Raw genomic sequence first — 26905 nt, 5'->3', positions numbered from 1 at the left:
AGGCCCTAGAGTCATCATCTCATCTAAATTTTCCCTCCTCTAAGATTACTTTGGGGTTTTTTTTCAATGACAATATCTCTGATTGACAAACTGAGTAGATTTTAAGTGTCAGGGAGTCAGATTTAGCCAATTTTCCAATCGATATATGACCTAAGCTTTTGCTATAATGTACTGAAAACCAAGTCATCACAACAAAGTAAACTACAGAAATGGAATTATAGTGTTTTGCTTTATTAATAGAGGGCTCCATGTCAGCTAATTTCTCTTACACAATAACCACACGGCTCAGCATCACAAAACAAACCCACTGCTAAGGTGGCTTAAGCCAACAGTCCAGCTCCTTGATTTCTTAGAATCAACAAAAAAAACACAGTGCCAAGTCTGTGACATTCACTGACAAAGAGATAAAGCATCTGAATTGCACTTTATTGTTGAAAGAACATGAAATAATGATAGCCCTACTACAAATGAAGTGATACAAAGGCCTGAAATAATGTTCCAAACTGCACTTGGGTGAGACAGCTGCATCTGTAAATGACCCTGTATCCAGTATTTCCTATTGATCTGCTGCTCCTGCCACCCAACCCAGCTACTGTGGACAGGCAGGACAACTAGTGGGCCATGGAGCTAGTTGAAATGACAAGCCATGAGGTTAAATCAGAGATTAGTTCAGTTTAGTATAACCTAGATGTCAACTTTCTCATTAGGAAAAATCACTGTGGTGAAAAAGTGAAGTAAGAGGCTAAAATAAAATCTGTCCAATGACTTTGGCACTCTCTGCCCACACTCTGTAGGTAGCTCAGTACAGATCTGACAAGGTTTGTGTTGGTTGTTTGGTTTCTTTGACATCTAAAGGCTGAAAGTGTGATCTGATCTGAAGTATGACTTAAATCATTCATAAATTAATATAAAAATTCTTATTATCAATTTTCACTGAGAGAGGCATGCCATTAAGCAGAACTCCTGGCATTTTTCAATTGTCTCATTTTCTCAAAAGGAGCATTTTCATGGCTAAAACTGGTTTTGACCCTATAAATAGAGATCATCCATCCAGTTTTGAGATCCAGTCTGACAAAGTGTGGAAGTCTCTGTTATACTTTGCTAATGTATTATTCCAAACCAGCTATTGAGAACTGGAGAGCCTGGGAAACAAGGATGAACACTAGGATCACTTCAGAGAGGGAATAATTGTAGACCAAACAAGGTAAAGCAGAACCCAAATTTCAGAGGAAAACAGAATATTGCCCTTACCAAAACTCATACATTTTGTTGGACAGAGGACTTTACTGGCTGCAGTTTATTTCTCTATCAAATCCCTAAATTAAAAGATTTTCTTACAGTCTTTCTTATAGTCTATGCATATAAATTCATACTCATACTATTTAACTACAATCAAAGTCAGTATGTATTACTTTTATTATATCTAGGGATAGCAAATACACAAAACCAGAAGTTCCATTCTACATAAACATGTATATAAAACTTGCTTGCCAATTTGAAGAAACTCATTTGTAACCCTAGCAACATAGCTAATGAACCAGATTTATATTGGTAGTATTTTTAATAGCTTATATCATACTTCATTTGTTAATCTTGAAGGGAATTTACTATTTATTGGCAGCAATAGCAGCTAACTCTTCTCATTGAATTACATTTAAAATTCACTATTTGCTTATAAATATTTAAATTAAATACAAACAGGATTCTTGCAAGGCAAACCAAAAACACTCCCAAAATACAAATACAAGTCTCTGCATGCTCTCCCCAAATTTATCACTTGCTTTCCATCATAAGTTTGTCTTCTCAATACTGTAGAGTTATATAATAGAAATATAGATTAAATATCCTAACAACAGTTCCAGCAATATTCAAATTATGAGAAGCAGAAGATTCAAGATGTTTGCTGAACTCCTTCCCTCCATGACACACTTGTCCTTAGACATCAATGGATGCCTCCAAATACTCATGCCAGTCTATTAGTGTTAATGTCTTCTACACAAAACAAGTAGCCCTCAATTTTCAGTCTTTGCAGTTTCAGATTTCTATTGATCCCTGAAGGCTTAAGGGTAAAATTCATCCTTGTTTAGACAGCCTCCACTTAATCCTGCTGACCTACTCAAGAAATGAGATATCATGGTAATATCAACATTATGAATCTGCAGATGGCATTTCCCCTAATTCTATCAAAATTCTGTGACTCTGCAGCCCCTCTTGATGCTTTTAAACCTGTTAGGAAGTTAATTTTTAAGCACTATCAAGAGCCCTTAGCATCACGGTCTGAAATCTCATCTTTATACTTTCTCTTTTGCTACTGTCCCATGAGGTCTAGTTTTGTCTTTGATGCACAGTCAATTTTTCCAATTATTTTCTCCCAAATGTTTTAGAAGACTTTCAAGGGAACAAGAGAAAAAACAGTGCCTTTCTTGCTCTCAGAAAAAAAAAATCTGCTCTTGTTTTGAAAAACACTGCAATAAATACACAAGCAGAAGGCTATTCACAGAGATGTCTGCGTGTCCTTTGACTAGACACTCCAAATTTGATAAAGAAAAGACAGATGGTCCTCACCTGTGTGGGTAGAACTCTTGTTTTAGCATCAAAGGGCTGCCCTCAGAAGAGAGAGCAATGGAGAGCACTTCAAAAGCCCAGCACAGACCAGGTGGAAAAGTGGCAATTTGCACTTTCCACAGATCTGCTGAGAAATTTGCTGCCATTCTGCACCTTGTTCAGCCTAACTGTGGTCCTTGACACCAGGAGCCTGGTGACATGCCCTGGTGGAGCTTAAGTGACTGAGCAGGGACACAGGGCAGAAGGAAAGTATTTTATCACAAGGTTTGGAAACCTCTCAAACCAAGAACATTTCGAGTGTCAGAACACAGAAATTATATAGCAAGCACCAAGAGGAAAGCAAGGTCAAACTCAAATGGAAGGGACTGGCACCAAACTCTGGCTACCTCTGCTGCCAGAATTCTGGATGAATAGGCCCTACTTTAACCTTTCCAGAAGCCATACTGCCAATAAACAGCAGCAGCAGATGCACAAACCAGCCATTTTGATACAGTTCCCTTGCACATTAGAGAACTTCATGTACTCTGTCAAGAGCAACAAAGAGCTGGAGTGAGTCTGTGTGGGATTTTCTTCAATAACATTTTGACATTCTTTAGGAGATTGAGCTGATGAGTGGAAATTCCCTGCTTGAATGAGGGCAAGACACATGCAGCACTCTGCTATTCCGTTCTCTCTTGCCTCACATGCTGATGATGTTAGTTTACCCAGCTTTTTAAAAGAAAAACCCCATTCCCTTGCCTTCATTCTTGTGCAGGACCAAGGGAGAACAGCACAAGACTGAGGGACAACAAACAGGCAGGTTCAGGAGAAGGGCAGTGCGTCAGAATCACTAATTTTCTTCCTAAAATTAACATAGTGTATGGAAACCGGTCATTCTATGTGAATGAAGAATTAGTTGATTAAGAAAAAGGGTTTTCAAAGTTTTCTCAAACACTCATTATATGGATAATTCAAACCGAAGACACTGACACAAACATCTGACTTGCCCAGTCATCTAAACTACCCATCCACTTAAACTTGCCTTGTTCCCATTACCTTGTTCTGATTTCTTAGGAACATCACTGGATTTTGTCCTCACACTTTTGCTGTGATAGCAAGAAGTTATCCCTGAAATATTCACATAATTATATATCTACTGCAAACAGATTCTCCATATCCCAAGTCTTGTTCTAGAAGATTAGCGCCTGTTTTAGGACTGCTTATATTAACAAGTAAATAATGAGCATTAGCAAAAGCAGCGGCACACAGGTTCTGATTTCCCATACTGCTTTGTCCTTATTAAAGCAATTGAAACATTGTTGTATTCTTATTCTTTAAAATTCCTTTAGTCTTTTTAAGGACTCGAGTACCAAAGTACTTTTCTAGCTCACAAATTTTTGTTATTTGTGCAGTGGGTTGTTTTTTTCTTACTCCAAGTCTCCATTGCTTGGTCTCCTGATCCTTCTACACACAACTGACAGTGATAACAATGAAATCCAGAGCCCTTGGAAAGTTGCTGCATCTTGGCTGGAACACTTTGCTGAAGTAATAGTGATTCCAATAAACAAACAGGCATACTCATTTGCAAATCAATAACGGAGTGGGAAATTGAGAGGTGCCATTATCCTCTAGAACCATTAGAACCATTGGTCTCTTGACCAATTTGCCCACAGCTGCTGAGGGTGTTCACAGCTCCAGTGCTGTGGTAAAACACAGTTCACTGTGTTCACTCTTAATTACAGCAGCCAGCATAAAAGCTTCAGTGGTTTAGTGAGATCTTGTGGGGTTTTGTGGTTTTGGAGAGGTTTCTTTTTAATAAATTTTTGGTCAAAGTGACAAGAATTTACTTGAGCTTTATACATAAGCTAAGCTCCCGGACACAGCATAACTGGGTCACTACCTCTCTGTAAAGATTTATATGTACTCTTAATTCTAACTTTAGATTACCAATTATAACAGTGCAAATGTATCTTATTAAGTGCCTATGTAGATCATTTTAACATCAGCAGCACTACTTATTTACCACGAATAACAAGTCAAATCTATCACAAAGGGAAACTCTAGAAAGGGGAGTGAAATAAAAGGACAAGAGAAAGACATTAATTCTCTGGCTAGCAAAGTTGAATTTCATTTTTCAAAGTAAGAAAAACCAGAACTGAGACAAGAATTATGCACACTACACTGTGGCCACATCAGTGTGTTTGCTATACCCCTGACATATGAGGCAGCTGCTATCAGCAACAGGAGCACCAGTACAGCCAGGTTAATTTAAACACATCCATAGACTTCCTATTTCAAAGACTGTAGAGCTCAACATTCCCTTTTACTGTCTCAGTAACTTCTAATTTCACGTAGCCAGCCAGGCCTTTCCTCTTCAGATGCCAGGAGGACCAGCCCTGGAATGCCAAAATTGACTATTCAGCCTCAGGTTATTCACAAATTTGTTGATGCTTTGACACTGCCACTGAGTCATTTCATTCAGGATTGCTTTCCTTATCATCTGTGACTGCAGCATTCCAAAAATTTCATTTGAAAACCACAAATAGCAGTTTCTGCTCAAGTCACCATTGAAGTGCAGAGAGTTCTGGGACCAAAGCCTGGCTGATGTTATCACTCACACTAAAGCATTCCTCATGCTCCCTAAGAGATCTCTGCTTTGCCATGACACAGCTTTTCCCTGCTCACTCATAGTAAGAGTCTGACGTTTTTTTACTTTTTGTGTCTTCATCATTCACAGAAAGCTCAGGGCTGATGAGCCTCAGTGAGGTAGTTTTTCTATGCTTTTCCTGTTCCATTTGGTCAGCATTGCAAGACCCCTGCATGAATAATGCCCAATTCCAAAAGGCTTTTGAAGACATAGTTCTTCACCCAGTTTGTGCTGAAAGGCATCAACACTATTTGCAAATATCAGTAGAGCACATCAGAAATGGGAACGATCTTAATGAGCTGAAACAGAAAAACCATGAAGACCTTGCACTCTTTGGTTCATTTCTGCTCCAATATGTTTATTCTCCTTTTCAGCTGCACAAAATACAAACATTTACTCTCTGTACTTCTGTATTTCCAGACATACAAATTCCTTCCTAAGTGACTGGCATGGTATAATCTGCAAGTTGTACATGTATATATAGATATAGAATACATACTTTACATACACATTTTTATATTTATATATATATATTTATATTACATAAGCACATCTATTTTACTCAGACATGCTCAGTACTGAACACAATAGCTATAAATTATCTCTATTAAGTAATTATTAATTAATTTTATGGGGTTTTATGGTCCTCCTTTTATTACTATTTTGTCTCCTTGGTATTATTTTAGCACTTCTGCATGCCACAGATTTTTCAATTGGACAGGTCCACTGCTTATTTGCCCTGGATGCTGTAACCACCTTATTTACACAGGGGCATTTCCAGTGCTAGGGTGCCTCCTGTTTATGGGAGCCATCAGGGATGAGTCTGTCTTGAACTGCACACTTTTATGAAGAATTCATAACTGTATCCAGGCTGAAATGCTCTATTTTCTAGCTGGTTCTTACTCTCAGTCAAGATGCATGCAGAACTGACATTGATTTTTTAAAATACCTTGAATGCCAGTACAGTTTAGAAAATTAAAACTGTGGTGCAATGAGTTTTGTTTGGAGGACTTTTTAATGTGCTGATGTACATCTCAAAATAATCTCTATACTCTTTAATAAAATTATGGAAAAAGCTTGTTAGGGAACTTGTAACATTTTCAAGTCAATATACTTCCATTAAACACACAAAGTCATTGTCATACGCCAATGCTTCAGGATTTTTTTTTTCTTTACAGTATTATCTAAAAATAATTTTAATGTGATTTTTTCCTTTGGAAAGCTGGAAGCAAAATATGAATTATATATCAAGACCAATCACTCAAGGTGCTTTCCTAAAGAGTGTCCTTGGAACTCAGTTGCTATTTGCACACACATTAATAAAGTGCAAAGCTTTAAATCTGATTGCTTCAAGTTAAGTGGATGGGTCAGTGCCAAACAAATTGATCTCTTTCAGAGTGCATGGTCTGTAGCAAACTATATCTCCATAACAATGAAAGGACTCCATTCAATAAATAAAATAGACTTTTAAAGTTACCTGAGCACCCCTTTAAATGCTCTTTAGCACAGTATGTGCAAGCTGCATTATTTACCTGAAACTAAAGCCAACACACACTATTTAAAGAGAGTTTTAATATTTGACACAGCATGTAGGGGTTAAAGGCCACATGAGTGAAAAAAGGATCCCTGGACTGACAGAACAATCAGTTCTCTCAAATGAAACAACCAGGGGTCAGTGGTGGCAAAGACATACCTGGCAGTATCAAATGAAAGGATGACCTTTTGGGCAAGTTCTTGGTTTGACATTTAGAACTTCAATCCCTGTTTCAGGCGAACTCCGTAAATTGCCTACTTTCTCTGTAACCCCATGCCCCAGCTGGCAAAAAAGGGACTAATGACCCTCTACCTCCACATTTAATGTTCTGTAACAATAATCATTGGGTACCTGTCTCAACAGAAAGAGATCAACCTTGGAAATTGATCTTTGAATAAAAGCTATGAAAACATATCTTAACAAAACCCCGAACAAGCAGTGAACAAAAACAATGGTGAAAACAGCAAATGTCTGTACAGAAACCTGATTATACTTTTTTCTCTGAAAATTTCAGCAAGAAGACTTATTCAGTAAAAAGGTATTACTAAAAATGAAAACTATCAGAAATTATCCTTAGGACACAAAGTCCTTCCCCAGAAAGGATACTGTCAGAGCTGCTTTTATTCCCTTAGCCCTCACACTGGAAAGGAAATGCTCCAAGATCTGAAAAACTCTCTTCTCTCTCAGAAAATTTTACACACAGCAGAAAAACCAGCAACAAAACCATGTCATTTCTACTGTCTACCAATGTACAGCTTTGATTGGAGAACAGCACACAGAGCAGCTGCACATTGGATAAGAGCTGCAAAGACAAACAGAGCCCACTCCTAATTTGTCACCCTGGGGCTCACAGCAACCATCCAAAAAGGTGATATAAACCCCAGCCCACACAAAGTGCTCCCACTGCCAGCCTGTCCCTTCCTTCCACATGCCCAAAGCAGCCTTTGGAACCCTTGAAGACATCTTCCACGTGGCTGCCCTCAGAACAATTAGATCTCACCACAGACCTTTAAGTAGTTTCTTCTTGCCCTGTTTCTCCCCTCTGAGACCAGAAAGTGTTTCAGACCTGTCCGTTCTCACTCTCTTCAGTCCCTATACCTATCACCCCATTCCTTCTCTCCCTTGCACCTGCAGACCCTCTAACACAGGGTTCACTTGACTGAACCTGTTCCTACTGACATTCACTTTTTTAGGCACACTCTAAAATTGTTACTGTCTCCTGCTGGACTTGCCACATGCTTTTAATAGAGCTGATGGCATTTCTTCTTGATAAACCTCCTCTTCCCAGCACCTCTCTACTGGTTTTCCTCTCATGACACTCCAGCAGTCTCTCCAGGGAATACTTTTTGTTAAATTCTCCAATTTCCCAAGGAGGGTCCCACACCCATTCACTCTTGTAATCTTCTTTTTCTACATTAACTCCATCCAGCAAGCAAACTAGCAAAAATATCCCTTGTCATTCATATGCTGATGAGTCTTTATCTACTTCTCTGTGAGACATTTTCCCATATTCTGGTCAGTCTAAACTGACTGCTTTCAAGATATCCCTACAAGCTTCATGGGGATAAGGAGATTTCTCAACACTCTCCCTTCAAAAGGCAAAGAAAATCCTTTTTTTCAGTCAAAATGGACAGCCAGAATATCAGACCTGCCAATATGGACTACAACACAAGTGTCATCTTTGACTCTTACTTTTCATCCAGGATAAACCCAAAATCTCAGAGATTCTCTAAATGTAATCTTTCTAATAAACAGGTTTTTTAACCCATCTGTAATGCAGAAATTCCTTTCCCAGCTCTGATGATATTACATATTGATTACTTCCAAGTTCATCTTTCTGACCTTAAGAATCACAAGCTCCTCTCATATCTCAGTGAAAGTTCTGCTGCAAAGAGGATCTCTAACTCCTTTCTTTGATCATTTCACCCAACTCTTCATATTGCTTCTACAGCTCCCATGTTACCTGTCACATCAAAGATATGCTAACAATCCTCACTTCCAATACCACACACTTTTTATTTCAATCTTTCACGTTATCTCTAACTCATCATGAAGATTCTGGCCTTAGTGTCAACGTCCTTCACCTAGCCCTATTTATAAAAGCATTTCCACAAGGATTTTAAAATCCTTTGTTTGGTATAGTTCAGTTTAATTTCTTCTGTTTTCTAATTTCTAAGATCATGAAATGAGTACACCATCTGTGTCCCATAACAACATTCATTCCCTTTTATTCCACAGATATCTTTATCTGTCATTTCTTGAACACTGCAAATTCTTTAAGGACACAAATTCATACAGCACTCCGCAAAACAACATCCCAGTTCATAACAAGCCACTCAAGTACAGAAAGCACAAGCAGACCAGTTATAATAGCACCAGGAAAAATAATTATTAGCATAGGACTCCACTCCCTTTCCAAAACAGCTCTTGAACCCTTGCTAGTTTTGTGGCATTTGCCACCCTCCAAGGTCCCAAGGTAACTGAAGTTACACCTGGCACTTGGAGCTGGCGACACTCCACGCTGTTCCTCTGACACAGAACACTCCTTGCCTCAGGAAAAGGCAATCTCCTTGCAAGTTACCACTCTGTCTCAAGTTATAACCTTTATTTAATCAGAACTATCTGCTTGTCCTTGATGAACAAGGCTCCCAAACATTTCTCCCATTGCATCTGCAGAGTGCTCCCTCGACCCTCTATTTTGGATTTTCCAGGAACCCTTTGAAGGGTGAAGGAACGGACAAACACTCAGAGTTGTTTCCTACACAGGGGGCAGAGCCCCAAAAAGGCTCATCCTCAAACCTACACTGGGTGCACAGAGCTGGAAGAGGAACACAGCAGCAGTCCTAGGATGCCTTCCTTGGGATTAATCTTAAACCCACATAAATCTCACCTGAGCTCTTCTCTCCTACAGAGCACTAAACTGTGTGCTGCCAGCAATTAGTAAAGGCTTACATTGATTTTTTTAATTAGTTTGAAACTAAAAATAAGTCTTGGGTAAATATAATTTTATTTCACGGGCTAAAAGCCGCTAAAAACCTCCTGTGACAAGATGCCAAGCAGGTGTAAATTATTATCAGCAATTATTACTCATCCCTTCCAAGGATAATGGCCTTCTTCTGTGACCTCTGGGACAGCAAACAAAATGGATCAGTGACTTTCTCAATCCAGAACAACAGGTCTAGAAGTGCATTTTAGGGGTGAGATGATTGTGCTGAGTCCTGTACTCCCAAATCATTCCCTGTGCTTAGAAACTTGGAAAAAGCCAACCTGTACCTGTGATGTGTACACACTGGTGTTGTAAGTTCAAAAATTTAATATTGAATAATTACAGTACGTATATTCTAATCCCAGAACAGTCAGCTAAACAATTCACTAAATTTATATGAAAAAGTAAAGCTGGAAGATGGCAAATAGCTTTTTTACAGCCATTACTTTTCTGATTTTTTAAGGCAAACATATTTTTCTCATGTACCTGTGCTGCTTCTGCCAGAGCCTTACAATAGGCAAACACTGGTATAATGATGAAATGCAACTGCAGGAGCCTATTTTAAAATTAATCATCCATAATTAATTAGTAATATCTCCTTTCAGGTAAATTACACCTAAATTGCAGAAAATTATCCTTGCTGAGAATGATAAAGTCATCTACAGCTTTGCAGAATTTCATAGAAACATTTTGCATATATTTATGTATTATAATGACCACAGATATGTCAGAGTATTTAATTCCACTTTGCCACTATACTAAAAACACAAATGCACAGGAACTTTATCTTTAAATTGCACAGTATTCAAGGGGTCACGCAAACAACCTGAAGAGAAATAATTTGGAAAACAGATCCATGAAGGAGTAGGTGGAGAGAGGGTTAGTTTTTGATAGCCTTGTTATTTTAGTGCCCACTAGATTTGTCCTGTCCCATCTCTTGCAAAAGCCAGCACTGAGTGCTTTAAAGGCAGTCCTAAATAAAGTGGATTGTCTGTCCCAGTACAACACATGGCTGTTTCCAAACCATTAATAGATCCTGGTTCTTCCAAAAACCTCAAAAATAAATGCAGCCTCTCCTGACAGATAGAATCTTCCCTATTTTAAGGTTAAATCTCTTCACAGTTCTACATCAGCAAATGAAAAATAACAAAAAATGTTGAAAAAAATGGTATGTTAAAAAAAATTAATGAAGCTCACAACACAAATGAATGTTAATTCAAGATTTTTTAACAATTTTTTCAGCTAGATGTTTGGCACAGTTTCCTTTAGACTTGATATCTTTATGTGTGGACAGCAGCAAAATTTTGCAATGACTCATGTTTTAGCAGCCGAACACCTGCAATGAAATGAGGACCCAAAAGTGCACTGAGGATGAAGCATTTGGAGCAGGAGGAAAGCCTGGTTCCTGTACACAGATTTAATGACATTTAAAAATGCATGATCCTCTACGTATATGCACCCGGTCATCAGATTCAGAACATGAGCAGTGAAATCAGGTTCTTTCACACCAGACATCATTGCTGACACAGAGATTTGGTAAAACTGCCAGTAAAGCAGTATTTAGACTCAAAAGGCTTTGTGCACCTCCGGCCAGTACATCCAATTTCCTTTTTTTTTTTTTTTTTTTTTGCTCAATTGACCCATAAAGCCTCACAAAACTGCTATCAGCTATTGCTAGATAGACAAAACTGAACGTAAGCCTCCTGCCTCTCATAATTTCAACATTCAGGTTCCAAATCTCAACATTTTAGTGGAGTAAAAAAGAAAAAAATTATTGTCACTTCTACCTGCAGTAGTAAAAGGAATTCCATTTAAATGAATCTGTGTAAGCAATTCATAAAATCATTTGTTCAACAATTTTCCCCCCTCTTCACAGTGTCTACAAATCCATGTAATTGAGTGTTCCAAACACATTTGATTGGGATCCCTGTGAGAATAACTCCATCCCCTGGATTCGACATTGTGAAGAAAAATGTAGGAGGGTTTGTGTTTTGGGAGGTTTTTTGGCCCAGAGGAAAGAAACTTGCTTCAAAGCCAATTTATCCCAGAATGGGAGGGCTTTGTTTACACTTAAGTTTTCGCAATTCAATGAGGTTTGCTTGGGCTTTAATTATAATTATTATTCTCTTTAAGCACAAAGAGTCTTAGCATATTGAAAATGTCAACAATAGCAGACAAGATTTTAGCTCTAAGGAGGAAATAGAATACCAGAGGAGGATTTAGAAGAAATAAGGCGGGTATAATTTAACTTGAACTATTGAAAGAAGAATGGATTATTTCTACAGTTCTTTTAGCAGCACTCACAAATCACTAGCAGCTCTTTAAACATAGAAATTGCCTTCTAAAATCAGAAGAGGCATATTATTTTTTCCCCAAATTATTCAACAATATTTTGAGATGTTTGTATACTGCATATAAAACAGAGATATGGACTAATATGCTGAATGTTTGTAACATAAAGAGAAAGAGAGAGAGAGATGAAGTGCTAAGTGCCAGAAAATTAATATTGAACTTTTTTCCTGTTAAATCCTGAGAAGTGAATGTCCCTGGAAAACTATTTCATACAATTGCTTGTGGGTGCAAATTGTTCCAGATGCCATAAATACTTCATTCAGCTCCAGTCAAGTAATAGCATGTCGCCAACTGCAGAAGGGAAGAGAAGGCTGGAGCATGGTTCTCTAACAGGTGCCAACTGAGAGTGCTCTGAGAGGAAGGAGCTCAGCATCTTCAGTGGTCAGGATGGAAGGAAGGCCACAAATCACTGTGAAATGACCCCAAAAGCCCAAACCAAAAGCAGGATATCTATAAAGAATCACTCAGAACACTTAGCAGGAACTAGGGTGAAAGGGAAACAGTGAAGGCTTTGCTTTCCAGTGAGGACACTGTGAGGTGATTATGTAAACAGGGCAGAGATAAATTACAGTTTAACTCAGTGTTATACTGGAAATTTTTAGCTTCAGCTCAAATTGGAATTGCTGTGATTCACGTAGCCCTGTCACATTGATAAAGCAGTCCTGTATTAATTTTTAAAGGAATTAATCTGCTCTCTTTTATTATAGTCTTCTTTTTTTAAACTTGCTTACTATCCTAAGCATGCAGAGAGTTCTGCTTTAGGCTGCTGTGCTGCAGGGATATGCATACAACCTTCCTGCAGTCAGCTCACCAGCTTACAGCCAATGCAGGCTCACAAGGAACTACAGCACCTTCAGAGATCCTCAACAAAAACATTTTTCACTTCAGTGAAGCTGCCAAAAATACAAGTAATGCTGAGTTAAAGGTTTTGTAAAGCTGATAATGCCTTCTATATTCAAGTCAATAACTACATGCAACTGGGTTACAGCCTCTATTTCACCGGTGTTCAAAAGCAAAGTTTGTATATAAATACGGCAAAGAAGGAAGAGTCAAGTCTATGGAGCAATTGATATCACCTATAAAGGCAAATCCTATTAAAATATATATCTGAAATAAACCATGGGTTCTTGAAGAATTAAGAAACCAAACCCTCCACAAAGTCAGGAACTGCTCACCTGCCACAGGAAACTTGAGAAGTGCTGAACTACAAGATACTTTCCTCCTCTTCAGACAGGTTGTATATAAAAAGTACAAAGTCTAAACTTATTCACACAACACATGTTTCCTGGCAGAAGGGCTCCGGGTCACCCAGAACATCCTGCACACCAGTTCAGGACAAACTGCTAGCCTGATTTACCAGTGTTTTATCTAGAGAACTCCTGAATGCCCTGCAGGACGGTGCCTCCCTGAACTCCCCTGCCCAGCACTCCCATTGTCCAGTTGACCTCCCTGTTAGAAAGCATTCCCTCTTTAGCTTTGGGTCATTGCTTCCTGTTAGACATGCCATGATCACCTGTAATAATTCCTCCTCCTCCTCTGCTCATGTTTCCTCTCAAATGCCTGGCAGCTCCATTCCCCCAGGCAGACTGTATATAGCGTATATAGAGAACCATGCTCTGAGGCCTCTCCTCAGAGCTCGTGCTCTCCCATCCTTTCATCATTTTTGTCACCTCTATGAACTTCTTTCCATTTATTCATTTCACTCTACAGCCCTAATGATAAAAGCAATCCATGCAAATAATACCTCTACTTGCAATTGGAAAAAACACATCCATTGCTAAGTGATAGAAGCAGGTGAATCCTCACTGTCTCAAGGAAGGGGCCTTTAGAGTCTCAGATTCCTATGTCTGGGCCAAAGAAACTAACAGAAAAAGTAAAAGGGCTAAATCTTCCCATTTCTGAATTATTAGTTTTTCTTATCGCCTTGCAAGAGGATGACATATTTTTCAAAATACAAAATTGTTTGCCTGGCACACATACACCTGTTATGATTGAGACAAATATATCTGGGATTTCTACAGATGGAGAAAGGAACATTTTTTTCAACTGTTTAAGGAGAGACACTTAAGATTAGGTTTGCTTCAATCCCTAAATGCCCTTTTAATGCACAACCTAAGATAGTTAACATGTTATAAATGCATTTACCATCCCTGTTCTGAATAAAGGCTGATTCCAGGTTTATAGCAATATCATTGAAAGTACTTTTTTCCTTCTCCTCTCCATTCTTACCATCAAAGCAGTTTCATAACAAAACACTAAATCTTGAAAACTTAGGAAAGGTCAATAATTTCTACTGCAGTAACTTTGGCACATGAGAGAACCAGGCACTGAGATGTTAAGACAGTTCAATGAGAACCACGTCTACACAAAAATTAGAGAAATTGAATTCTTCCACAATTCAAAAGTTTTCCACACGTGAGATGGCAAAGTCCCCTAACTTTGTACATTCAGAATCAAATGACATCTCTGGCCCACCAAAGTGATTATGAGACTGAAACCCAGACCTGTATTTTTAGGAAGAAAAAATCAATTGCAGTATCAAACAAGGCAAAATAGATCTTGTATCAGCTTCCAATAGCTGGTATCTATGACTTCAGCTAAGAAAAATCTGTTAAATCTGTGTATTTCAGGTTTCAAAATCCAAACACTGTTCTTATTTTTGCTTTGCATTTCACCAGAGGGTTGGTGTTCAGCACCTGGTTTTCATGAGGATATGCTATTAGCCAACACATTTTAACAAATCTGGTTGAAATCTGTCAGATAGTTTTCCCTACCACAAAATATCAACTCAGCAAAACTGAAAATCTTAATAAGAAACCTCTTTTTCACATGAAATTTTCCATTTCCAAATTTAAAACCTCTTTGTTCTTCAACTTCTTTTTCTAACTGGAGTTAAAGAAAAGGGAAAACAAATATGGGCAAAATCAAAAAATAATATCCTTATATTTTCTTCCAGGATTTCTACTTAGATTTTTTTCAGAGGGCTTTTATTTCCCCAGAAACTGAAAAAAAAAATCTCAAACAATTTCCAAGGTGTAGAGTGAGATTGATAACAACAGCAGTAAGTATAGAGCAGTATGGTACCTATAGTAAAAAATACCAACTGTGGAACTGAGTAAAGCCATCAAAGGAACTTACTGCCACACATTGTGAGCGATGCATTTCAGTAAAATACATAAAAATGTGTATTTCATTTAAGCTGCTGGTTGTTATTCTAGAGTCCCTGAAAATGTGCTGTAGATAGTTAGTTGCACTTATTGACTGAGATACTGAAGAACAGCAGTCACTGTAACTCTCCACAAAATATAAGTTCAGTCTGGGAAGGATTCTCCCCTACTCTGCACCTTGTATCTTCGAGCCTTTGGAGAATTCCTTTCTAAGATTTAAATTTTCTCTTCAAAAGCTTTTCTGAATCAATCAAGATTCAATATAGGAAGATTGCCAAATAAATTACTTTTCATTTCTGCCCACTGTTAAACTCCTGCAGGGAGCTGGAAATACATCAGGGTCATTAGTCTTAATGCCTATAATGCACAGTGCTTTAAGGTGAAGTGAGCAGTAAAAGAGTTTAATACAGTTTAGTACAGGTCCCTACCCTGGAGACACCTCAGGGCTCTGGCAGGGCACTCACCTGGCTCACCCAACAACCCCAGAGCCCTGTGTGCCCGAGGGGGACACATCTTCCACCCAGCTGGGGTCTGGATAAAACATTTCCCTTTAACCTGCTTTGGATAGTCTGTTAGGAGTCCCTGGCAATGTGCATTTCTGCTGGAGCTCTCCTATGGAAACAGCTGACTGAGCTGTGGAGAGCTGCACACACTTGGAGAGCACAGAACTCCCTCATTCTTCTACTGGAAATGCCTGTGTGTGCACAAACCTGAGGAGAATTTATCCCTCTGCTTAGTCTTTTCCAAATTACCTTTTTGCCTCAGTTATTTAAGGTAAAATTTACCTTGTTATTTAAAAAAATCACTAATGAACACAAATGTGGAGAATTTACTAAGGCTAAGGCTGTTATGGTAAAAAAAAAAAACCCTAATGAGATAATTTGAGTTGATTTTTTTTAATTTAACAGGCTTTGATGGAGCAAAACTGATAATTGGAAACACATCCCATCCACATTTTAATTTCTTGCTTCAGTCATATCCCTGGTTAGTTAAAAAAAATTCAAACCCCTACTTTATTGCCAAAATCTTAGCTAATGAATATACAAACTTAGAAACTGAGGCTCAAATTCTCATTCTCAACTCTGACACAGAAAGCACTGTAAAATAATTCATTATTTAATATTAAGAAAGCTGGATAAAACTAATTAATGACAAAACTTAGCCCACAGCACATTAATTAAAAGTTTGCCCAACAGCTACTTCCCTGTCCTAATTAGCATCACTGATTTCAAGAAAGCACTAAGAAAAGAAGACAAACATATAATTCCAACTTTACATTTCATAAAAAATCTCTTTGATTCAACTTGCAACCATCAATAATGTGCCCCTTTGATACAAATTTGGAGACTTCCACAGCAAAGACAGCTCTCTCAGGCACATTGTGTTTCATGTCTAATAGATTATTGCAGATTTTCGGGTCACTCATTAACAGTGGTTGAAATCCAGGGCAAAAGTATTGATACAGAAGACAACCAGACAAAAATGATTACCTCCTAGAGAGCTGTGTATTTTATTATATAATATCTGGCCCATGTTGCCCCATTTGCATTAACCACAAAGCAAGAACTCCATGGAGCATGTGACATTTCAATTCCCTGGCACTAGAGTCTGACGATCATATTTGACATTAAACAACCAACACTGTCAAAAGGGCAAAACACGGGTGATAATCATGTTTTTGATTGCTGATGATAAAAAAACCTGTGCACTGACCTCATTAATGAAAGTCTGGGCTCCCCGGGGGCTCAGGAGGAGGATGGCCCTGCGCAAGGTGTCCCGGTAGCGGTTCAGCTCCTCCGTTTTCATGGTGGTGAAAAGGTTGGAAAACACTCTGCTGATGTTCCTGTCCACCTTTTGTAATGATACATCAAGTCCCAGCCTGGAGGCCTGGTCCAGAAATCCCTGCAGTCCCCGTATATCTGCAACACAGAAGGAAGAAGGAAAAAAAAGTAACTAATTAATTAAAAAGATAATATAAAAAGCCACTTGCATGAACCTCCTCCAGTTAGGCAAACAGCACTAATTAGGTGGAAAAGATTTTTTTTCATTGTGTTTCCTGCAGTGCTCTCTGAAGAAGAGTATTCCACACAGCCATTTTTCATAGTGAGTGCCAACAGGGAAACTCCATCAGTTGCCTTCCCCTGAGGTCTGAGAACAACTCTTAGCCAGCTCATGCATTTGGGTGGCTCTGCAAGCCTCCCCTGAGGCTCAAGGCCATGGGGTTTAACACTGAACAAACAAAGTCCCACCCCAACAGCATCACAGGTCAAATGTAGAAATTTGGGGGCAGATAAATAAGCAGGGGATAAATGACTCATACCTAAACTTCTCACTTTCTATAACCTCACACAGTTGCCTTCCCAAGGAACAAGTACAAGATCCAGAACATACAGAGCCTTCCTTTTGACTTACCCTTTTTTCCCCTGTCCTGGAAATAACTTGCCTAATCATAGATTTTCCATTTATCCATAAACTCATAAAAGAAGACACAAAGCCCCAGGGTAATGACAATATATTTTAGTGTTTAAGAACAAAACAAAGTGGTTCAAAGCAGATAAATCATGCAAAGAAGCCCCTTCAAAACATGTTCCTATGAACTCTGTGCCTCAACTTCAGGATGATTTGAAAAAATATATTTTCCTTAACCACGTTTTTGGCCATTAACATGAAGGAATATATTTCATATGTTCATGCTGAAATCTGTTTGCTCAAACTGTGTTCAATCTTCATTTATACTCTCAGCATTTGTCTCTAATAAATGTCTGAGGTTTTATTTTGTAGAAATTTGGAACAAGAAAAAATCAAAGCTTATATTGAACCAGGTTGCTCTCAAAATTAGCAATGGCCCAATCTCAGCTGTACAATGTCCTTAGAAATCCTTAATTTTATGGGAAAAACGTCTAACTTGTAATGAATAACAAAGTATTGAAGCCTCTCACATTCATTTGTCACACTTTTGTCATTAAATTTCACCTCATGGGTGAAGCCAAATGGAGGAAGTTAGAGCAGGTTTACTGGTCCCATAGTGAAACCTTCTCTTCAGAAAATGTCACTGTAACTAACAATCTCTCCAAACGAAACTGTACCAGCTGGTGGATAGTTTGAGGGGTTTTTAAGTCCTGAAGTAACCAGGTTGTGACAGTGCTCAGGTCAGAGGATGGAGCCCAGTGCAGCTGAAGGCAGGAGCACTCCCTGCTGCCACACCTGAGAGGGCCCTCAGGCCACCCCTGAACGAGGTCTTTCATGGCCACAGAATACACAGGTGAAGCCCTTGTCATCCTCCTTATAAAAAGATGTATGAAACCCAACATAAGTAACATCTTGTGAGGATACACCAGTTTAGCTCATGTGCAAGTGCAATGTATTAGGGCCAACTACCAAATGTCAGATCAAAAACAAAAACAAGCTGCCCTGAGTAGCTTCACACCTCTATCCAAACATGAAAATGCTTGTTCATGTGATTAGTTTGGCTTCAAAAAACAGCTAAATTACAGAGAAACATCAGAAATAGTAGAAACAAAACTTGGGTTGCGCCAACAACAGCAGTCACTGTACTGAGTTTTTGATTTTGGGTTTTTTTGACGTGATCATGCAGCCAGCCAGGCACACCATCAGGAAAGGTGCACTCATGAGGGCTGTGCTGATCTTCTGCTGCTCAGCTTAGGCAAGTCTAGAGCAGCTTTGTCCCACTGTCACAAACCTTAGACTTGCTCACCATCCTAAATCCCCAGTCAGGGGGAAAGGAAGGTGTTTATTGTTATGCAGGCATTTCTGGAAAGCAACCGAGGACTTCAGCACGTGTATAACTGCTAAATATTGCAGATGTGCTAAAATAATGACAGTGACAAACAACTATAATTTACTGGTTAAAGCACTTCACAAAAGTTGTCAAAGTCAGTTTGGATTTTGTGAATTTACATTCATTACTATACCTGTGCAAACTTTGTGGATATGTGTAACATAAAACACAAAGATTTTTCTTTCAATGATGTTTAGTCCTTCAAAATTACTGCAGTGCTTAACAAGCAGTAAGAAAATTCCCTTTCTCATGGTTTAGTAACCACTTGTCTTTCTGTGCAAGCCTCCAAAGGAAAGCTGTTTACAGAAGATTAACTGTGCTGATATTGCTCTGGGGGGTTTTTGCCTCATGTTTTCAGCTGACCTGGTGAACTGCTGGTTAGAAATGTTCTTGAAGACAAGTGCAAAATACTTGATGCACTTGGTCAGACTATCTGGACTTGGAAGGGCATTGTATATTCCCTTTCAAACCCTTCCCCCAAGGAAAATGGACTATTTTCCAGTTTGAGAAATGGAAAGGATTCTGTTTTTCCAGCTAGGTGAGAAAGCAAAATCTGAGATGGATGAGATTGTCCAAGCTCAACTGTGCAAGCACAATCTGTGAGTTTTTCACAGATAGAAGTGAATGTGAATTTATTCAGTGTTGGCAATTAGAAAGAACTGTGTGATGATACCTTCCTGAATGCTGACATGCCTGCTCCTACTTGACACAAGGAAAAAGAAGAAGGCTTGGTGGGAATTCAAAGGTGGAAGTGGGAACTGAAGAGAATTGTTTGAAGAGGTGAATAACAACTTTAGGTGCCTACATAATGGAATCTTTTTTCACAAATAATTATTCACAACAATTACTAAGAGGGCAATCATTTCTTAAAATGTATCAGTACACAAATACACAAACACATGCCCATATGCAGGAGCATCTGTTTATAAGACATAATAAATTAGGCTCAGTCTTATTTTATCTGACATCACACAAGGAAGTGTGTGCCCTCATTTTTTCTCCTCCATTTAGAAGATCACAAGTCCATGCAACACTAAAGAAAAACTGAGCTTTGCTCCACAGCAGCTGAAATTGAAATATTCACAGGTACAGTTATGAATTTCTTTCTACTTCTCATAATCTAGGACTGCTAACCCTTCATTTTCTTCAACACTAAAAGGAGTTTGATACAGTTCACATAGAATTTTATTAAAATAAAGGGTTCTATAAATGGTGTTGTCTGTTAAAATACAATTGTTTCCTGCCTCTTGTAGTCTTAACAGAGATTTTTATTAAAAACTTTGGATTCTAATATTAGAGAGTTGTCAAGGACCACTGCTAATGAAATAATCCTTGTGCTCATTTCATTTTACACTTTGTAGGCCAAGTATAGCAACCCAAATTCTCACTTCAGTCTAGAACAGGACAGACCAGTTTGATGTGGGTACACAACCTACAGCTATCGCTGCCTTCAGTCTTACAATTACTTGCTTCTCTCAGGTTGTAGCCTACACTTGGCCTTTGAAATCACATAATCCTACTGTATTTTCTAATTGCCCTTCTGATTTCAGCATGCTCAGCATCAGGACTTTCAGAGGCAATATTTGAACATTTCCTGTTAGATAACATCAGTTTCTCAAAGAGGATGAAACACTTTAGAAGAAAAACTGCGCTAGAGAAAACACACTTCTTCTAAAAGGGATCCATGACACCACACAATAACTGGGTAAGTTTACAACAATCTAGTGTCAACCACAACCATGGAATCAGCAGGCCTGGAACTGGAACTAGAAAAAAGTGAGACAAGTTTAAAAAAAAGGTGAATTTCTTATGAACTTTGTGCCTCTTCTGTTACATCTGACCAGAGAGAGAATAGAATCTGTGTCTGAGAGCCTTCATCCTAATGCTGACAGATAAACCACATGTGCAGCTCTGAAAACAGGAGGACAGGACAATTTTAGGGATAACCATTACAAAGAGGGAAGGAAAGCCTTGATACACTGCTAAGATATGAATTCTGTCACTGTGACAACAAAACTAATGCTTGCCATAAATAAAGGGTTTTACTGTGCTATAAGGAATAATGGAATATATAATTTCCTGCTGGAGGTTAGGTTGGGTACTGTGCTGGCTGATTGGAACACAAACATGAAAGAATAGCACTAAATGTGGCATTACATACCTATAAAGCTCACTGTCACCTACAAAGCACTTCATTTTTATTACATTATTTATAATCTTTTTTATACAAAAAAGTTCCTAGAGTTTACTGTAGCATTCATCTTTCATGAATTTACAGGATCTGATTCTTGGCCTTGACAAAGGAGCTTGAAGCTATTATTTCTGTGTGAAACAGCTGTGTGGCTGGGCACAGCTGGCCTTTTAGGATGGCTCATTGCAGAAAAGAATTTCCAGGAGGTAAAGAGCACTATATCGTCTTTTCAACACCAGTTTCTAACCCCACTTGACAGAAACAGAGGCAGCACATGGCCAGGAAACATTTTACTTTGGGTGGAAAACAGCTGGAAGCAAACTGAAGTCCCAAGCTGGAGCTGAAGGCACAGCTGAAGAAGCAGCAGGATATAATTTCACACCCTGTCATCCTCATCCCAGCAGATTCTGGAAGGAATAAATGTCGTCACCGAGTTCTGTTTTCAAATAACCTACGCAAATCCCTTCACTGGTACATTTGTAAAAGGGAAAAATAAATAAGTGTGAAAAACAATGAGATCAGGCAGGAGATGGTGATGTTTGGAGTTTCCTCATTTGCAGATTGCAGGCTCTACACTTCACACTTTTTTTTCCCCAGTGTCAGTTTTATTTGAGTGTTGTTTTGATGATTTTAAAGCAGTGAGAAGAGTATCAGAGAGGCTTGGATAGTTTCATTATTTTAGCATTTATACACTTGCAAAAATAAGTTTACCTTTTCCAAGAACTGAGGATGGGTATTCAAGGCATTGTTCTTTATACTTAAATTTCAAGAGAGAAGAAAAAAAAGTTTCATCTCTCATTCAAAGACATACTTTATTGTCATTTTGATTCTCTTCAAATTGGACAATTATTTCATTTCTTGGCACAGAATAAAACACACATCTCCAGGATTCATTGATTTGAAAGATAACACATAAGCACTCTGAAACGTGTTTCCAAAACCACTTCACTTTCGTGGGTTTCATTCTTTTTATTTTACATTGGCTGTTCTCCCTAATTCTCACAGCTGCCAATTGTTTGCATTGCAAAAATAAGGGATAATATGCCTGGTGTTAGAAACAGAGACACATATCCTGATGATTAGTCTCCTGCTGCATTGTCAGCTTTCTGAATAAATTATTTTCAATATCATCTTTGTGTCCTTGCTGCAGATAATAACCCACTTGAAAGATTCGAACATATTCTAGAATTTTAGAAAACTGAAAGTGGACATACTTCAGAAGTAGCTCTTATTATTCAGTCAATAAATAACAACTTTTTTTCCTCCAAATGCTAGAAAGACAACTATAAATGTTTCTGAAAGGGAATTATTTTGTCCAAATCATCTAGAAGAATCAGATTTTGAACAGGCACTGAAACTTTCAATCTAAAATACTCACAGAATGATTTTAACTGCTCAAATAGAGTGATGGGACCAGAAAGTATAACATAGTCTGTTACAATGGATATGACTGCATTAATATTAGAACGTAAATACTTATTCGAGCCAAGTAAAAATGTGAAATTATATTAATAAAATATATTTTCTACTTTTTTTCTCTACTCTTACAATGTCTCCCCGAGCTTGTATTTCTCACTTCACCTTCATCATTTCCTCGGGTGTCTTTGCCTGCCATATTCCCACAATCAGTGCTAGTATAATTTTTTTCAACAAACATTCAAACTCACATTTTCAAACTGTGTCTAATTTAGTTACCTCACTCCTAATTAGGTTTTAGTTCAAGAACTTTCTACTAAAAAAAATTCTTCGCTTCTCGCATGCTTTTAGATATGCCAGAGTTCACAGTAACACCTCTGCAATTATATCCCAATTTCCTTGCCTTTTTTTATAAAGAAATGAAGTCAGTAACAAATTAGTCATTATTATAGCAAGTAGAGAGAATATCAAGTACAATAAATCCATTAATTAAATTGGATACTTTTTACTATTCAGCTTAGCTAAGAAAAGTTGGACCAAATGAGACCAGACAGGAAGTTGTGCTGCAATCTGTGACCTGCCTCTGATACACAGAGGGTAAACCAGGAGAAACTGTGGGTGCTTCCCTTGAATATTGTCCCAACAATTCAGTTTGCAGTGCAAGGAATCCCTCAGGTAGGTGTGGTTTCTCTGTATTTCTATGCACTAATGATCCATGAAACCTTACAAAGCTTTCTTCTTTACACAACAGCTCAGCTTCCTTTAAGCAAATGTAAACTTTGAGCATCCAAATCAGTTGACAACCAGCATAAAAACCTGGGAATTTTCAGAATCGCACTGGATCTTCCATTTCCTGATTTTATCTTTCTCTCCTGGACAGTCCTACGAACAGGGAATAAACACAAAGCAACATTGCCTGACCAAACAAACCTAGTAGCTGCACAGTCCCTTCTCAAAGACATAAGAGAAAAGCAAGAAATGAGACATTTAAGGGAAAAAGTAAAAAGCAGCAGGCTATCAGAAATTTAAACTTTGAAATATGCATAGAATATTGATTCACCATTTAAGTTGGGATCAAAGACTGACCTTTGACCATCTGTCCACAGAAACAAAGTCCTACCATGTGTGTTCCAATCCAAGCATCAGGGTTAACCAGACGCAAACTTCTACTCTGAACTCCTTCTAATAACAAAGGTTGAAGTTTCTATTATGGCTGCAGAAATTTTCCATACTGCCCACATCAATATTATTTTCAGACTTTCAAAGATAAAAACTACTTTGAATAGAGTCAAATCACAGGTTATTTTCACTCCCAAACAGATGGAAAAGGGACAGAATGCACCATGAAGCCAGATGCACTGCATGCATAAACAGATGCTTTCAGACTCATCATAAAAGGTTAAAAATATTTAAGTTACTGTGCACAACTGATGTTTCACACCTGAAACAGCTGATCCAATGTGAAGGTAACTACTGGAGATTCTCAGGAGGCCCAGAAGCACAAAAGCCTTTTAAGGCTACAACAGCCCTTTCACATTTAGCATGAAAGGTCAGCTACAGGTCTCTCCTGCTGGATTTTAACACTTAGCATACAAAAGCACAAGGGAAAGCACCTCAGGAAATTCATTACTGTTGGAAAAAAATGTGGACATATGCTACAACTGATGTAAAAAGGGAATTCACTGAAGAACCAGCATTTCTATTCAAATCATCCATTTGATTCTTCCAAGTGCAATAATTGCCAACTGTTTGCCCAATGGTAAACCACTGAAATGAGTTGTAATAGCTTCTCACTCCACTACTACTGTTTATATATTAAAATACCTTTCAAGACACTGCACAGTGCAACTGCTGTATCCTCTTGTGAGACCAAAAATAGCAGAACATACGATTCTGCTGATGTATAGCCTCAATTGAAATATTTTTCACATAAACTAATTTCAATCATTGCATTAAATTGCTGAGTTTAATATTTGCTATGACTGAGTACCAGAAATCTAAATATCAATCCACCAGTACCTTAAGAAAGCACAACTTTTTTCTTTTGAAGGGCTGAGATGCAGCTTTCTGAAGTTATACTATTTTACATGAATAACTGAATTAATAGTACCCATTTAAGATGTTGGGACTGTAAGCCTGTCAGCTTTCACAGAAATGTAGCTGTTACTGTATGGGAACTTTGGTTATTGTACTTTGACATTTGAAGAACACCCTTCAGAAATAAGACCAGTAACCCTAAACTAGGGATGAGCAAATGCAAGCAAAAGCATCCCAAAACAAACCAAATGTGCCAAGGGCATACCTGAAATAGAGAGGCAAAGGTTCTCTCTTCTTATTCAGAGAAAATCAGAAGTCACCTGAGGATCTGAGAGATTCATTCTGTGTGTGCAAAGCCAAGTGTCCAGCAGGTAAGTCAGAACCTCATCCCTTTGGATTTAATGGATGGCAGAGAAAGTCTCTCTCTTGTTTAGGTCACCTTTAAATAATGCACATTCTGATCTCAAGAGAGACGGCAATGGAATTACTGCAGATAAAGAAATTAAATCACTCCTTGAGGAAAGGCTACTGGCAGGGAGACCTTGTCCTTTCACACATGTGACAGTAATTATTGTGTGTGTTCACACAACACCTTTCAGCTAAGGATCCCAATGTACTTTATAAACACCTGGACAGTATAAAAAAGTATAAATACATGGCACAGGAGCTTGTTGCTCTTGTCTACTTAACTCCAAGTCAGCAAATAATAATTCAACTCTTTATTGGTACAGCCTCCCTTTGAACATTGTGTGCAGTTTTGGGGCACCAAAATATGAGATATAAAGCTGTTAGAGTGTGTCCAGGGGAGGCCATGAGGATGGGGAAGGGCCTTGAGGGGAGGAGAGGCTGAGGTGCCTTGGTCAGTTCAGCCTGGAGAGGAGGAGGCTGAGGACAGACCTCAGTGCAGTCACAGCTTCCTCCTGAGGGGCAGAGGAGGGGCAGGCACTGATCTCTGCTCTGTGTGACACTGACAGGAGACAAGGGAGGGGCCTGGAGATGAGCCAGGGCAGGCTGAGGTTGGATACCAGGAAAAGGTTCTTCATCCAGAGGGTGGTTGGGCAGTGGTCACAGCACCAAGGTTGACAGAGCTCAAGGAGCACGGGGATAATCCTCTCAGGCACTGATGGGACTCTTGGGCATGGTGCTGTGCAGGGCCAGGAGTTGGACCCAAGGATCTTTGTGGGTCTCTTTCAACTCAGCTTATTCTGTAATTCTGTGATTGGAGAAAGTTTCTCTCATTTCTGTATGTTCAAGTAAAAGTTATGTGTCTGGGCATACAAACAGCAGAGAGGCCATCAGAGTCAGCTCTGATGCTGTTGGCACCCTCCAGGGATGGAGTCTTCACTGAGCTAACATTCTCCATAAGGTTACTATTTCTCTACCAGTCTCATATTTTTCATAACCAAGTCCTTAATGATGTTCATTTTGTACTACCTCCAATCTCCTGCGCTGCCACTCGGGCAGGTTTCACTGCAGTGCTCACTTTGCAGAGCATTCAGTACCAGGTGGCTCAGGGGCACTGAGCCTGGTCCCCAGGAGCCCTCCCTGACCAGGTGGGCAGCTGGCTGCAGGTCTGAGCAAGGCTCTGTCACCAGAGCACAGGCACCAGATGGACACAGCTCACCAGGAGCCTGAGATGCACAGAGCTCACTGCCCTGCCAAGCCCATCCTGAGCCTGGCCAACGTTTGCTCACGTGCTGGCAAGGCAGGGACAACTGTGGGCATATTTTTAGCTCAGAAACAGGGAAGAAGGACCCTATAGACAATATTTTATTTACATGATGTCCATCAGGCTGTAATCAGTATGGTAGTATTGGCAGTTTGATTTCCATGGATAGCTGTTTGACTCACAAAGAGCATTTTTATACAGACACTGAATTTGGAAAAAGAGGAAAAAAATGCATCCTCCTTTAAATTCCTTATTTTTAAAGCCCATTTTTGCAATATAGTTTCCATAAACCTCTGCAGAAAAATGCAAAGGGATAAAAAAAAATCAATTGTAGATTCCTCTTTTCTCCAGTGTTTTCTGACAAAAGCGAGATGAGAAGGATCCCTACTGAGATAACAAATCTCTTGGCAGAAGAAAAAGGGAATTGAAAATAAAAACGAAGTTCATGTCACATCTAATGACCACCAATTACTCCCTCTTGTAGGGCTCTGCCAATAACAAAGAAAGAAAAAAAATCAATTGCCAATTATTCATTTGCATGATGACAACTACTGTAGTACAAC

At 38.8% G+C, this 26905-nt stretch overlaps 1 protein-coding gene across 6 annotated transcripts in view; it reads right to left on the bottom strand.

Moving 5' to 3' along the window:
* GRID1 (glutamate ionotropic receptor delta type subunit 1) overlaps nucleotides 1-26905 on the bottom strand; it is a 489017-nt gene that overhangs the window by 205654 nt on the left and 256458 nt on the right. For all 6 annotated transcript variants that reach the window (XM_063164000.1, XM_063163995.1, XM_063163994.1 and 3 more), the window contains one exon: nucleotides 16944-17149. In XM_063164000.1, coding sequence (XP_063020070.1) covers nucleotides 16944-17149 — 206 coding nt within the window. The remainder of the gene's footprint in view (nucleotides 1-16943; nucleotides 17150-26905) is intronic.

This window comes from Melospiza melodia, chromosome 9 (assembly GCF_035770615.1).
Source record: "Melospiza melodia melodia isolate bMelMel2 chromosome 9, bMelMel2.pri, whole genome shotgun sequence".
Lineage (NCBI taxonomy): Eukaryota > Metazoa > Chordata > Aves > Passeriformes > Passerellidae > Melospiza > Melospiza melodia.
Note: the sequence above shows the minus strand (reverse complement) of the source record. Positions and strands in the feature narration are given on the sequence as shown.